Source organism: Brassica napus, chromosome C5, assembly GCF_020379485.1.
Source record: "Brassica napus cultivar Da-Ae chromosome C5, Da-Ae, whole genome shotgun sequence".
Classification (NCBI taxonomy): Eukaryota; Viridiplantae; Streptophyta; class Magnoliopsida; order Brassicales; family Brassicaceae; genus Brassica; species Brassica napus.
Window position 1 is genome coordinate 13,682,010 of NC_063448.1, and position 11,868 is coordinate 13,693,877.

The 11,868-nt window shown below is 33.3% G+C and overlaps 2 protein-coding genes across 2 annotated transcripts; one reads left to right on the forward strand and one right to left on the reverse strand.

Moving 5' to 3' along the window:
• The first annotated feature begins 2,315 nt into the window (after nt 1-2,315).
• LOC106356088 lies at nt 2,316-3,382 on the forward strand. Its single transcript, XM_013795925.3, has 3 exons — nt 2,316-2,502; nt 2,790-2,865; nt 3,047-3,382. Exons 1-3 carry the CDS (start codon nt 2,331-2,333, stop codon nt 3,279-3,281), a joined length of 483 nt encoding a protein of 160 aa, XP_013651379.2. The 5' UTR covers nt 2,316-2,330; the 3' UTR covers nt 3,282-3,382.
• LOC106356089 lies at nt 3,332-5,435 on the reverse strand. The gene has a single exon (XM_048756817.1). It carries the CDS (start codon nt 3,901-3,903, stop codon nt 3,553-3,555), a length of 351 nt encoding a protein of 116 aa, XP_048612774.1. The 5' UTR covers nt 3,904-5,435; the 3' UTR covers nt 3,332-3,552.
• Nucleotides 5,436-11,868: the final 6,433 nt, after the last annotated feature.

An 11,868-nucleotide genomic window follows, 5' to 3' on the forward strand; every position in this document is an offset into this window, starting at 1 on the left:
GTAAACTTCTCATGACCATAATTAACTTTTAAATTTCTAAATCATGATATAAAACTGAGCTGGCATAGTTTCATTGTAATCAAATAGTTGACCTGAAATTCTTCGGCCTAAACGTTAAGAACGTTCTTATACGATAAATGATTTTTTGGCCTAAAACATTTTTTTTAAATGGGATCAGATCATCTGTATATAAATTATTTAATTAAAAAAAAGTTATAAAAAAATTTAAGGGCCAAATATTAATTCGATCAAGAATATAAATTTATTTTTCCATACAATATTTCTTAAATAATTTTCATATAAATTTCATCTGCGTAAGGCGCATGTCTTATCCTAGTACTTTTTAAATTATAAGAAAAATTCAAATCTACAGATTTCGAATATCAATTCGGATTATTCAGTTTGAAAAAGCGTTACATTTCTTATAAAATATAAGTTTTTTTTTTTTGAATTCAAGAAGTTCCGGACCTAGGCCCATAATCTCCTTGGGCCAGGGACAAGAGCCGGTTGTTTAATCCCCTCCTCGCAGCTGCAGAGACTCGAACTTGGCACCTCTACCCTTTGGGAAGAAGGTGTTTCCAGCTGAGCTAGCAACTCCGGGTATAAAATATAAGTTGCATGTACAAGAAGATTATTAGAGATTTAATCATGGAAAGATGATATCAAGCACAATATCATTCTGAATGTATTTTCTTCCGTTGCTTTCATAGGCGAATGACATAGTTATCCTCCATCGATCTCATTCTTACCTACTATGATACAACAGAAAACAAACATATTTAGGGCTTTCACGTTATACCATATATTAATTTAGTGGCTTTTGTTTTCTGTTACTTTAACAACTACGAAACACTGGCAAATCAGAAACATTTTAGTAAAAATCGGTCACTAATCTGAATTTTCATCGCAAACTTCCATTCATTACATTTTAGTAAGATTACTCCCTTAACGACTCTATCACCAACTTGCAAACAACTTCAATGAAGAAAGTGACTTCAGAAGAATTCTATTCGAAGCCCAATGTTTTGATTTGAGGGCCATAAACCGCAACAAATGAGATAGGAGGCCATACTCGTTACATTCGAATGAAGAACCAAAGCATCATCGATAAAAACTGATAGCAAGAGTACTAATAACAATTTTCTAAAACAAATTAAATAATAATCATTTCCGTAAATAATTTAAATTTATAATAAAAATACTTAACTCTTCTAACTCATTTATAAATATTTAAAAATTATTTAAAAATTATTTAAGAAGTTTATAAATGCATTCCCACCCCTAAATAAGTAAATATTAAACATTAACAAAAATCACTAAATTTTAAATTTGAATATTAGTTTATTTTGAAAATTGGTAATCAACTTAAGATATTTTAAATAATTTATCATAATTGAAATAGTCAAGGTAATTAATGGTCATCTACATTTTTAGAAAATGTTTTTTCTTTTTTACATAGTTTGAAGGTTAAGTTTTGTTGGGGTTGATTTCTCTTTTGGACTATTATTGAGGGTATGACTGGTTTTTCCGCTACCACCCGCAAACGCAGCTTTTGCGGTTGGTAGCGGTTGTTGGCGTTTGACAACAATCGCTCAAACCGTTCCAAATTGCTCAAAACCGCTTCAAACCGCTCTAAACCTCATAAAATCAAAAGCTGGTTCCAGCTAGCGTTTGCGGCTGCGGGCGGGTGCGGGAGGATAATTTTTATATTTTTAAAAACAATATAAATAAAAAAATAAAAATATTCAATAAAATTTTTAAATTGAAATTATAAAAATACTACAATATATCTATTATACTTTAATTAATATTATAAAAATTTAAAATAAAAATATTTTTTATAATTTTTAAAAATTTAAAACTATAGCTTTCTAAATATAATTTTCTATTTATTATAATATTATGATTTTTAATATTTTTATAATTATATAAAATGTAAATATTGTTAATTTATTATTTAACTGTTACTGCATTTGCTAGTTAACCAGTCATAAGTATTCTGCAAACGCACCAATTTCTAACCGCAAAATCAGTCGTACAAATCTTTTAAAACCTCAACCACTCACATCCGCAAATTCTTGCAACCGCAACTGCAACCGCTGCGTTTGAACCAGTCAGATCCTGAGTCTGAGTCGTATATGTGTGATTGGACCTTGATTTGTATTTGCGATGGTTAATGTTAATGAATGGAAGTTTAATTGTTTTGAAAAAAAAAGATTTCTCTTTAGGATACGTTCACCTCTGTAATTAAAATGTTTTCTTTTGTTATGAATAACAGAACTAATTGTTGGCTAATAGTACATTTCAGGTAAATAATTGATTAATTTTTCATGTCATTTTTAGTCTGTGGAAGTTGTAAAACCAACCAACAACTACACAACGAGCTGTATGATTCCGGTTCGGTAACTTTCCGGTTAACAGAATTATGTGACCCAATTAAGTCACTCCTCTGGGTTTTATTCCCTTTCGTTCGAGTTTCTCTCCAAGTCGAATCGAGAAAAGGTACTTTGCTCCATCTTCGTTCTTTTTAATCGGATTCATGATGTATTTGATTTTGTTTATGTTCTGGGTGTCTCGTGTTCTTGGGTAATTTGTGTTTGTTCATCTTCCCAGAAACTAAATGTTGATTGCGAGCTACTATGATGGCAGATTCGTTAGAAAGTTGGAAGGAAACTTGTTCAATAATCCTCGCAATTCGCTTTAGTTTCACTCTTTAGGGACATATTGTATGATTAGGGCTTTGGGTCCACATCGAAAATGTGAAAGAGGACTTATCTGACTTATGTCAGGTGATAACATTAACATCTCTTGTAAGATGGGAGCTCAAGGCAATGAGAAGCACCTCGAGGAGTGCACCGTCTCCAAGTCAGTTTCTTACCAGTTTATGCTTAATGTTTTGATTGTTTGCTAGTGTCATTAGAAAGAGAGAAAGGAACACAGTTTCAGTATTTGATTCTTCTGATCTAGAAATCATTGAGTCGTTGGTTATATAGTCCACTCTAGTCTTGTTCACACGACATTCTGTGGTGGTTGTTGTTGGTTGCAGTGCACTAGGGACATGGGTGTTCTCAGTGCTAGGCGCATTGGTTGCTATCCCGGTTGGAATAAAGCGCAAGTCTCTAGGTCCACTCGTGTTCTTCGGCACAACCGGAACCATGCTCGACATCATCATTGGCGTGACTCAGTGCGAGAGAGAACACGCGGAGCACCAAAAGAAGTTGCTCCAAGACTCTCAAAACGCCGAAACAAACAACAACGCAGACACCGATTCCATTTCCTAAATTCCTCTTCTTACAGTTTCTTTTGCAGTAAGCAAGACTTTGTTGTCAGATTTGTTATGATCAAAACTTGTTTCAGAACAAAGAAGAAAGCTTTTTGATGATTCTGCCAAAATGAAAAAGAAAAAAAGACAACGCCAGACTCTTGTACTCGGGTTGTCTAAATATAATATGCTTAAAACCAATGAAAGAAAAAAAAAAAAAACATAAAGGGAGAGACTCTAATACATCAATGATCTCAGTAAACGACGACGTGGAATGGAATAGAATCATCTCATGCGACAACGAACCAGCGAAGATAAGCCGAGAAAGACAAGGAGATGGACAAGCAGATGATCCCGAGCCCCAACCTCATGTCTGCGTCTGGTTGCACTCTTCTCATCCGCTCCACCACCGCCGGCACTTGAACGATTCCGATCATCACAGTCGGAAAACATAAATGAGCTAACAGGTTGAACTCCTTCGCCCAGTAGACTGCCACGTGCTCGTCCTTCGTCGTTTCCTTAAGGTCCAGACCAAAGCGTCGTTTGCAGTATCTTGTGAAAATATCGAGCAAGACTGCTACGTAGAAACGGTCGGTTACTCGGCGCATCTCGTCATGTATCTCAAGAACTCCTCCATCCATTGGTGGTCTTTGAGAAAATAAAGCAAAAAGATCCGTTAAAGAGGAAGGAAGGAAGGGAGGGGGTTTTATCAGCAGAGCATGAAGGGTTTATCTAACCAAACCATGGTTAAACAGCTAGCTATAGTACAATGGTTCATGATAACCAATTTGGCATTTTGCTTAACCGCGTAAGTTAGACATAGGGGTTCTGTTAACATATGGTTAGTCTAACCTAGGCTACCTTGCCATGGTTAAATTTAACCACGTACCATGGACAGATGGACTATTGTGGTCGTACTCTAACGTTATAAATTGGGCAAGTTTTAAAGCGAGTGGCTGATGAGGGACGCACGACCAGATTGGTTATGGTAAAATTTGTTTTATGTGAAAAGTATAGACATGGTTTAGTAATATTGAGATTTTATATAGTGACTACATATATCACAAAAGACTATATTCATGTTTATTTTTGTTTCATTTTTTACGTTCCTGAAATAACTAACAATGTAACGACCGTGACCCAATGTGGAAAAGCCCATTTGTTTTTATTAATTAAAACCCAAAACCCTTCTTTTTATTTTGTTCCACATTGGAAGTTTAGAAAACTTACCTCCTTTCCCTTCTCTTATATAAGAAAATCCACCCTTTCTCTTTATTCTCATCAAGTCAAAGTATTTCTTTGCGTGTGACGAGTTGTTGTTGAATTATTCGACGACCAGTCACTAGTGAATTTTCCGGTGGGATTTCCGAGTGAGTTTCCGGCAAGATTTCTGGACGAGCTTCCGGCGGGATTTCTGGACGAGCTTCCAGTGGATTTTTCTAGTAAGTTTGTCGCCTCCTTACTTCTAGTTACAGAAATCTATTTTAGAAAGGTTGTTATTTTAGGAAAGTTTCTACTTTAGGAAACTTTCTATTTTAGGAAAGTTTCCATTTTAGGAAAGGTTCCATTTTAGGAAAAGTTCCATTTTAGGAAACTTTATTTTTGGAGAATCTGAGCCTAAGTCGTTGATTGTCGTGTTGCAGGTGACCTCAGTTGACCGCATCTTCCGTTGTTTATTTCCTGCCAGTGGGTAAGGTGAGGGTCTATTCCGTAAATCCCGTACCAGTGTAGAATTCTCTCTATCGTAGTTTAGATTTCGAATCATGATCCATCTGTTTGAATTGAGTTTGTTTGAGTCTTGATTGTTAGTTAGTTCATTCATTGTAAACTGGAACTAGGGGTCTAGAGGATTCAACCGTTGATTTGATTGTGTGATGTTAAGATATGCGATATATATATGTATGTATACATAGTTATGAGTAGGGACTATGTGAGTGGGCGGGGGTCCAGAGATGTCTGGACTAGCGACGCAGCTTTGGTGGGCGGGGGCTCAGAGACGTCTGGGCTAGCGACGCAGATTGTGTGGGGCGTGGGTGCAGAGACGTTTGCATTCGACGCAGCTTTGGAGGGCGGGGGTACAGAGACAGACTGTACTAGCGACGCAACGTATGTATATATATATCCGTATGAGGAGATGCGGGGTGTATGGACTAGCTATATGCTATCATCGCATTGTTTGTGTTGTGTGATGCTTTAGGCATCTTGTTTGTTCATGTTAGAGCTAAACTTCCATAGTGGGAGTTCTATTTACTCAAGTCAGTGGTTTGCGTGTTTAGCATCCCATACCTCACGGAGTAACTCCCCTGTTGCTCACCCCTCTTTCTTCCTCTTGCAGGTGAGCATGACGACTAGTTGGATATGTGGACGGATTGGTGTCTTGGGATCGTTGTATTTTATTTCGGTTTTAATTAACTTTTCGATTTAAGGTACTTGGTTTTAAATTATAAACTCGTTTTTATTTGGAAATTATTTGATTAAAAGGTTCGACATTTTATTTGATTTTATAAATCGGTTTAATTCGATATTTTACCGTAAGTAACACGCCGTTCTCCATATAGGAGGTGACGGGTGTTACAATTTGGTATCAGAGCGGGGTTCCGTCGCGGCTCTGACCCGGGACGGCGATTTATGGGACTCGGATTTCAGCGGTTTTCAATGTTTGTTGGGGATTGGGAATTTCAAAATAAAAGTGACACCCTTCTGTCCATAATCATTCGTTTAGTAGTTAGCGTTTCTGATTTTTTCTTTTGGTGTGGATGAAAATCAAGTTTCTGTTTGTTTCCTTTTGTTTTCATCTCGTGTTCTTCTCTCCTTCGTATTCGTTGAAGTTTTTCTCGGGTTCCGTCTTGGAATTCGGGACGAATTCCGATTAACTGGGGAAGAATTGTAACGACCGTGACCCAATATGGGAAAGCCCATTTGTTTTTATTAATTAAAACCCGAAACCCTTCTTTTTATTTTGTCTCACATTGGAAGTTTAGAAAACCTACCTCCCTTCCCTTCTCTTATATAAGAAAATCCACCCTTTCTCTTTATTCTCATCAAATCAAAGTATTTCTTTGCGTGTGACGAGTTGTTGTTGAATTATTCGACGACCAGTCACTAGTGAATTTTCCGGTGGGATTTTCGGGTGAGCTTCCGGTGAGATTTCTGGGCGAGCTTCTGGCGGGATTTCTGGACGAGCTTCCGGTGGATTTTTCTAGTAAGTTTGTCGCCTCCTTACTTCTAGTTACAGAAATTTATTTTAGAAAGGTTGTTATTTTAGGAAAGTTTCTACTTTAGGAAAGTTTCTATTTTAGGAAAGTTTCCATTTAAGGAAAGGTTCCATTTTAGGAAAAGTTCCATTTTAGGAAACTTTATTTTTGGAGAATCTGAGCCTAAGTCGTTGATTGTCGTGTTGCAGTTGACCTCAGTTGACCGCATCTTTCGTTGTTTATTTTCTGCCAGTGGGTAAGGTGAAGGTCTATTCCGTAAATCTCGTACCAGTGTAGAATTCTCTCTATCGTAGTTTAGATTTTGAATCATGATCCGTCTGTTTGAATTGAGTATGTTTGAGTCTTGATTGTTAATTAGTTCATTCATTGTAAATTGGAACTAGGGGTCTAGAGGATTCAACCGTTGATTTGGTTGTGTGATGTTAAGATATGCGATATATATATGTAAGTATACATAGTTATGAGTGGGGACTATGTGAGTGGGCGGGGGTCCAGAGATGTCTGGACTAGCGACGCAGCTTTGGTGGGCGGGGGCTCAGAGACGTATGGGCTAGCGACGCAGATTGTGTGGGGCGTGGGTGCAGAGACGTTTGCATTCGACGCAGCTTTGGAGGGCGGGGGTACGGAGACAGACTGTACTAGCGACGCAGCGTATGTATATATATATATATATCCGTATGAGGAGATGCGGGGTGTAGGACTAGCTATATGCTATCATCGCATTGTTTGTGTTATGTGATGCTTTAGGCATCTTGTTTGTTCATGTTAGAGCTAAACTTCCATAGTGGGAGTTCTATTTACTCAAGTCAGTGGTTTGCGTGTTTAGCATCCCATACCTCACTGAGTGACTCCCCTGTTGTTCACCCCTCCTATTCCTTCCCCTTTCAGATGAGACTGACGAGCAGGAGTGATTGCTATTGGGCTGGTGCTTTGAAATTTTTATTACTTTCTTTTTCAGACTTGCGGATTTTATGCTTTTATCGATATTTTCGGGATTTATTATGTTATTTGGATTTATGGCTATTGATTGGATTTACGACTTTGAAGTTAACTTTTGAGGAATAATAAATGAAGATTTCAGACTTTTTATTTATTTAAATTATTTCGGAAAATGCGGGTGTTACAAACAACTGTTACCGATTCAGCTGGACCTCTTGCTCTTGGCTCAGTTAACTTTATACATAAACTTTGAGGAAATGACCCAAGAGAGTCTCTCATCTGACATCTCTACTAAATTATATATTTATTAAGCGTATCTTCATCTTTCAAAGAAGAAACTTGAACGACGGATATATATCTTGAAAAAGTAGTCTGATATTAACCAAATCATGTTCAACCAACGAAACTAATTAATATGAGAGCTACGATCTGAAACTTAAACGAACCATTTTTATTTATACTAGAGACTTTTTCCGGGTTACGCCCGGTTTTTTGCATATTTTAAATAAATTTTGATGTATTTTTTGGTTTGAGTATTTAAATGTAATATAATTTCCAATATATTAATTATGGAGTATTACAACATTTTTTGGTGACCACGTGTCATATATGAGAATTATTTTTAGAATTGTTAAAAAAAACAGGTTGGTCCATCTACACTTATATTATGTTTTTTTTAAAACTAACTATTAAATTAATTAGTAGAATACAATTCTTTCCTTAAACAAAAACTGCGAAATTACCTAATATGATTAACATATATATCATAATTAATGATTATAAATAATAAATATTTAATAGCAATTTTTTATCCTCTTTTTATTTTGTTTAATTTTATATAATTATATATATTAAATATACAATAAAAATTGTATATATTACATTAAATATATAATTAAAAATTATATTTTTTCTTATATGTTATATTTCAAATTTTTTAAAACGACTATAAATTATTAAAAATAGTTAAAAGTCTCACATAAAATTTATGATTATTGGTAACATTTTTTTAGTTCAACTCATCGTTTTATTAATGGGTCTTGAACAATAATGATTAACTAAATAGACCACATACAAAGTAGAAAGTGTTTTGGTTTAAAAATTGTTGCATACTCAAAATAAAAATGAACCATCATCGGTTTCGTTTAAAACTATGTTACAATAAAAAGTATAAGGTTGCGTAAAATTCCGAATCCAAATAACCGAAACCAAATCCAATCCAAAAATTCGGGTATCTAAACCCGATCCGAACCGAAATATTTCAGGTATCTGAGTTTATTTGAACCAAATTTATATACTTAAATATATTAAATTATTTACAATTTTAATACCTAAAAGAATATACAAAATACATAAGATGTTTTTAAATTGTCCAAAATACTTAAAAATATAAAAATAGTTAAAACTATATGTTTAAAATAGATAAATGTTACTCAAAATACCAAAAATACTGAAAATATCACTTGGTTTTCTATACAAATATTTAATCTAAACTAATTTTCATGTCAAGTCTAAATATTTTAACATACATTATTCAAATTTATATGCTATACATTATTTTTATTTTTAGATTTTTATAAATTTAAAGTATATATGAACTTTACTTTAAAAATAAAAATAAATGAGTTATTCTAACCTAAACCTAAAGTTGTGGATACGGAAGCCATGAATCTTTGTAGGGGATTTTTGTGGAAATGTATATCCACAATTTATTTTTGTAGTTAATTGTGGCTGTGTTTCTTCGAATAGCCACAAAAGTTATTTTGCTGCTATGGAGCGACAAAAAAACAACAAATGGCCACAAATTTTAGATTTTGTAAGTAGTGGCTAATTTTGCAGAGATTTTGTAGTTGTTTTATACTGTCCACAAAAGTTTTGTGGCTAAGTTGTGGCTAAAAGTAATTTTTCTTGTAGTGTTACTTAATATTCTGTGGGTAAGAGATCCTTATTACGTACACTTTTTGTTTTTTTGTTTTAATTAACTTCCTTTTATTAAATTTCTTCGCACCCAAAACAGGGTCAAGCTCAAACCTACAGACCCAAAAAACTACACAGGTAAAACTACTAGAAGACTTTAAAGTGCAAAAAAAACAACCAAATCGCCAAAACAGAGGGTTGGCTTGGCGAGAGTGTCTGTCTACGAGCCACCGAATCCAATCTGAGTCTCAAAATCTGCTGAATTTCTGCAATAACAGTCCCTGGAGGCTTCTCCACCAATGTATGGATTCTGCTATTTCTTTCCTTCCAAACGAGATACAAAGTTGCTTGACGAAGTAGTCTTACTATCAAAACCATGTTTTTGTCACGCGACGGAGCTAACAGCCAACGCAACACGTCCTCAAAACCTTGAGGCGGAGTGAGATGCAACCGAGACAGGAAAAAGGTCCAGACCTAAGAACTATACGAGCAGTCGAAGAATAAGTGTTGTCCACTCTCATCATTTTCTGAGCAGAGAACGCAACTGGAAGGAACCATGAGACCCCATCCAATAAGCATATCTCTCGTTACCATTCTATTCCGAGCCGCCACCCACGCCACAAAGGCATGCTTTGGAATCCTATCAGTAAACCACACAGCCTTATGCCAAAACACTTCTATTGGATAAGGATGTAAAGCTCTCCACGTCTCACTTGTAGAAAAACTTCTGGAGCCGCGTTCTACTCCCGGGCATGCTATTACGTACACGAGTAATACAAAAATCATGCAATGCAATATTCTCACAAAGTAGTATCCATGATTATAGCATTGCAGACTTTGCAGTCGATGAAATAAATAAAAACAACAAGTGTGGAAGTGTGGTCAGAGCATCTCCAAAAAAAACTCTATAACTTCAAATATAGAGTTTTTTGCTCTCCAAAAAGGAACTTCAAAACTTCAAATTTAGAGTTTTAAGAGCATCACCAAAAAGGAACTCTATTTTGAAGTTTTCAAAATTTTATAATTGAAGTTTAAAGGTGTTCTTCTCCAAAAGTAAAACTTCAAACTCAACTTCAAAACTATTAATATTTTATAATATGGTCCTTATATTTGTCATAAATAATTTGAATTCATAAAAAATTTGTAAATAACTAGCACATATATAAACATATTACAACAATATTAATTAATAAAATATTCTATTAAAATTTAAAAATTTAAATAAAAATAACTTAATTAATATTAAACCTCAAACAAAATACCATATTATTTCATAAAATGATTTTCGTAATGCATATATGATCTATTAGTGCATATCGAATTAAAAATGGCTCTCCTTATTTTTACTTTGTAGATTATGAGCTAAAAGTTGTAGAAATCGGGTAATATTGATACTTGTAAATACAAGAGACCGTAATAAGAAAGTAAAAGAGAAACATAAAATTTTGCTAAAAGACTAATTTCTTTTCGATGATATTAATACTTGTGAATATATTCGATATGAACAAGAAAGAATTGTACGAAAAAACATCAAAAGCAACAACAACAACCATCTTTAGTTACACAAAAAAAATTGGACAATATTTGAAAATTTTGAAGGTTCCGGATCAAACTTACCTGACTATTAGTGTTGTTGTAATATTTAAATTTGTGTAATAGTTATGTCTTCATGTAATATTTTTAAATATTTTTGTTAAGTTTTTTTTTTGGTATATAATTGTTGTCTAAATCTAGTTTAAAATATTTTAAATCTTATTTTAAAGTTTTATTTAATTTTATGTGTAAAATTTAAAATCTGTAACAAAATTTAAAATATTTATGAGATATAATTTTTTTAAGGATTAAAACAATAAACGAGAAAATATTTATGAATCATAAAGGTGATGTGTGATTGTAAGGACCAAAATGCAAATAAAAATATGAAATTTAAAATTTGAAATTTTGAATAGTAAAACTTTAAATATAGAGTTTCATTCTTCAAAACTTCAAATTTGAAGTTTTGAAGTTTCTTTTTGGAGAGCAAAAAACTTCATATTTGAAGTTATAGAATGTCTTTTGGAGATGCTCTGAGAAGTGAAACTTCATATTTAAAGTTTCATTACTCAAAACTCTATATTTTAAGTTTCATCTTTTTATGTGTATCTTGGTTCTTATATTTAATTATACACCACATTTATGATTCTTAAGTATTTCTTCATTCATAGTCTTAATCTTTAAAACTTTTATATATTTTAAATATTTAAAATTTATTTTTATAAATTAAAATTTACATATAAAAGTTTTTTAAAAATAAAAATAAGATTTATAATATTTTAAAAGTAGAATTAGACAACAAGAATATTACAAAAGAAACTTGATAAATTTTTTAAGAAGATATATATATGAAGACATAATTATTACACAAATTTAAATATTATAACTACACTAATATTCTAGTAAATTTTCTCCAGAACTTCTAAAATATTTTCCAAACAAATTTTGTGTAACCGAAAATTGAGCATTAATAAAATAATTTTATGCAATAATGTGGTATTT

Excerpts from the sequence above, each read along its gene's own strand:
- LOC106356088 (XM_013795925.3), top strand. The coding sequence starts at position 2,331 with ATGTCATTTTTAGTCTGTGGAAGTTGTAAAACCAACCAACAACTACAC. Across the intron at positions 2,503-2,789 it reads CCAAGTCGAATCGAGAAAAG|GTGATAACATTAACATCTCT; the intron begins GTACTTTGCTCC and ends GACTTATGTCAG. Across the intron at positions 2,866-3,046 it reads GAGGAGTGCACCGTCTCCAA|TGCACTAGGGACATGGGTGT; the intron begins GTCAGTTTCTTA and ends TGTTGGTTGCAG.
- LOC106356089 (XM_048756817.1), bottom strand. The coding sequence starts at position 3,903 with ATGGATGGAGGAGTTCTTGAGATACATGACGAGATGCGCCGAGTAACC.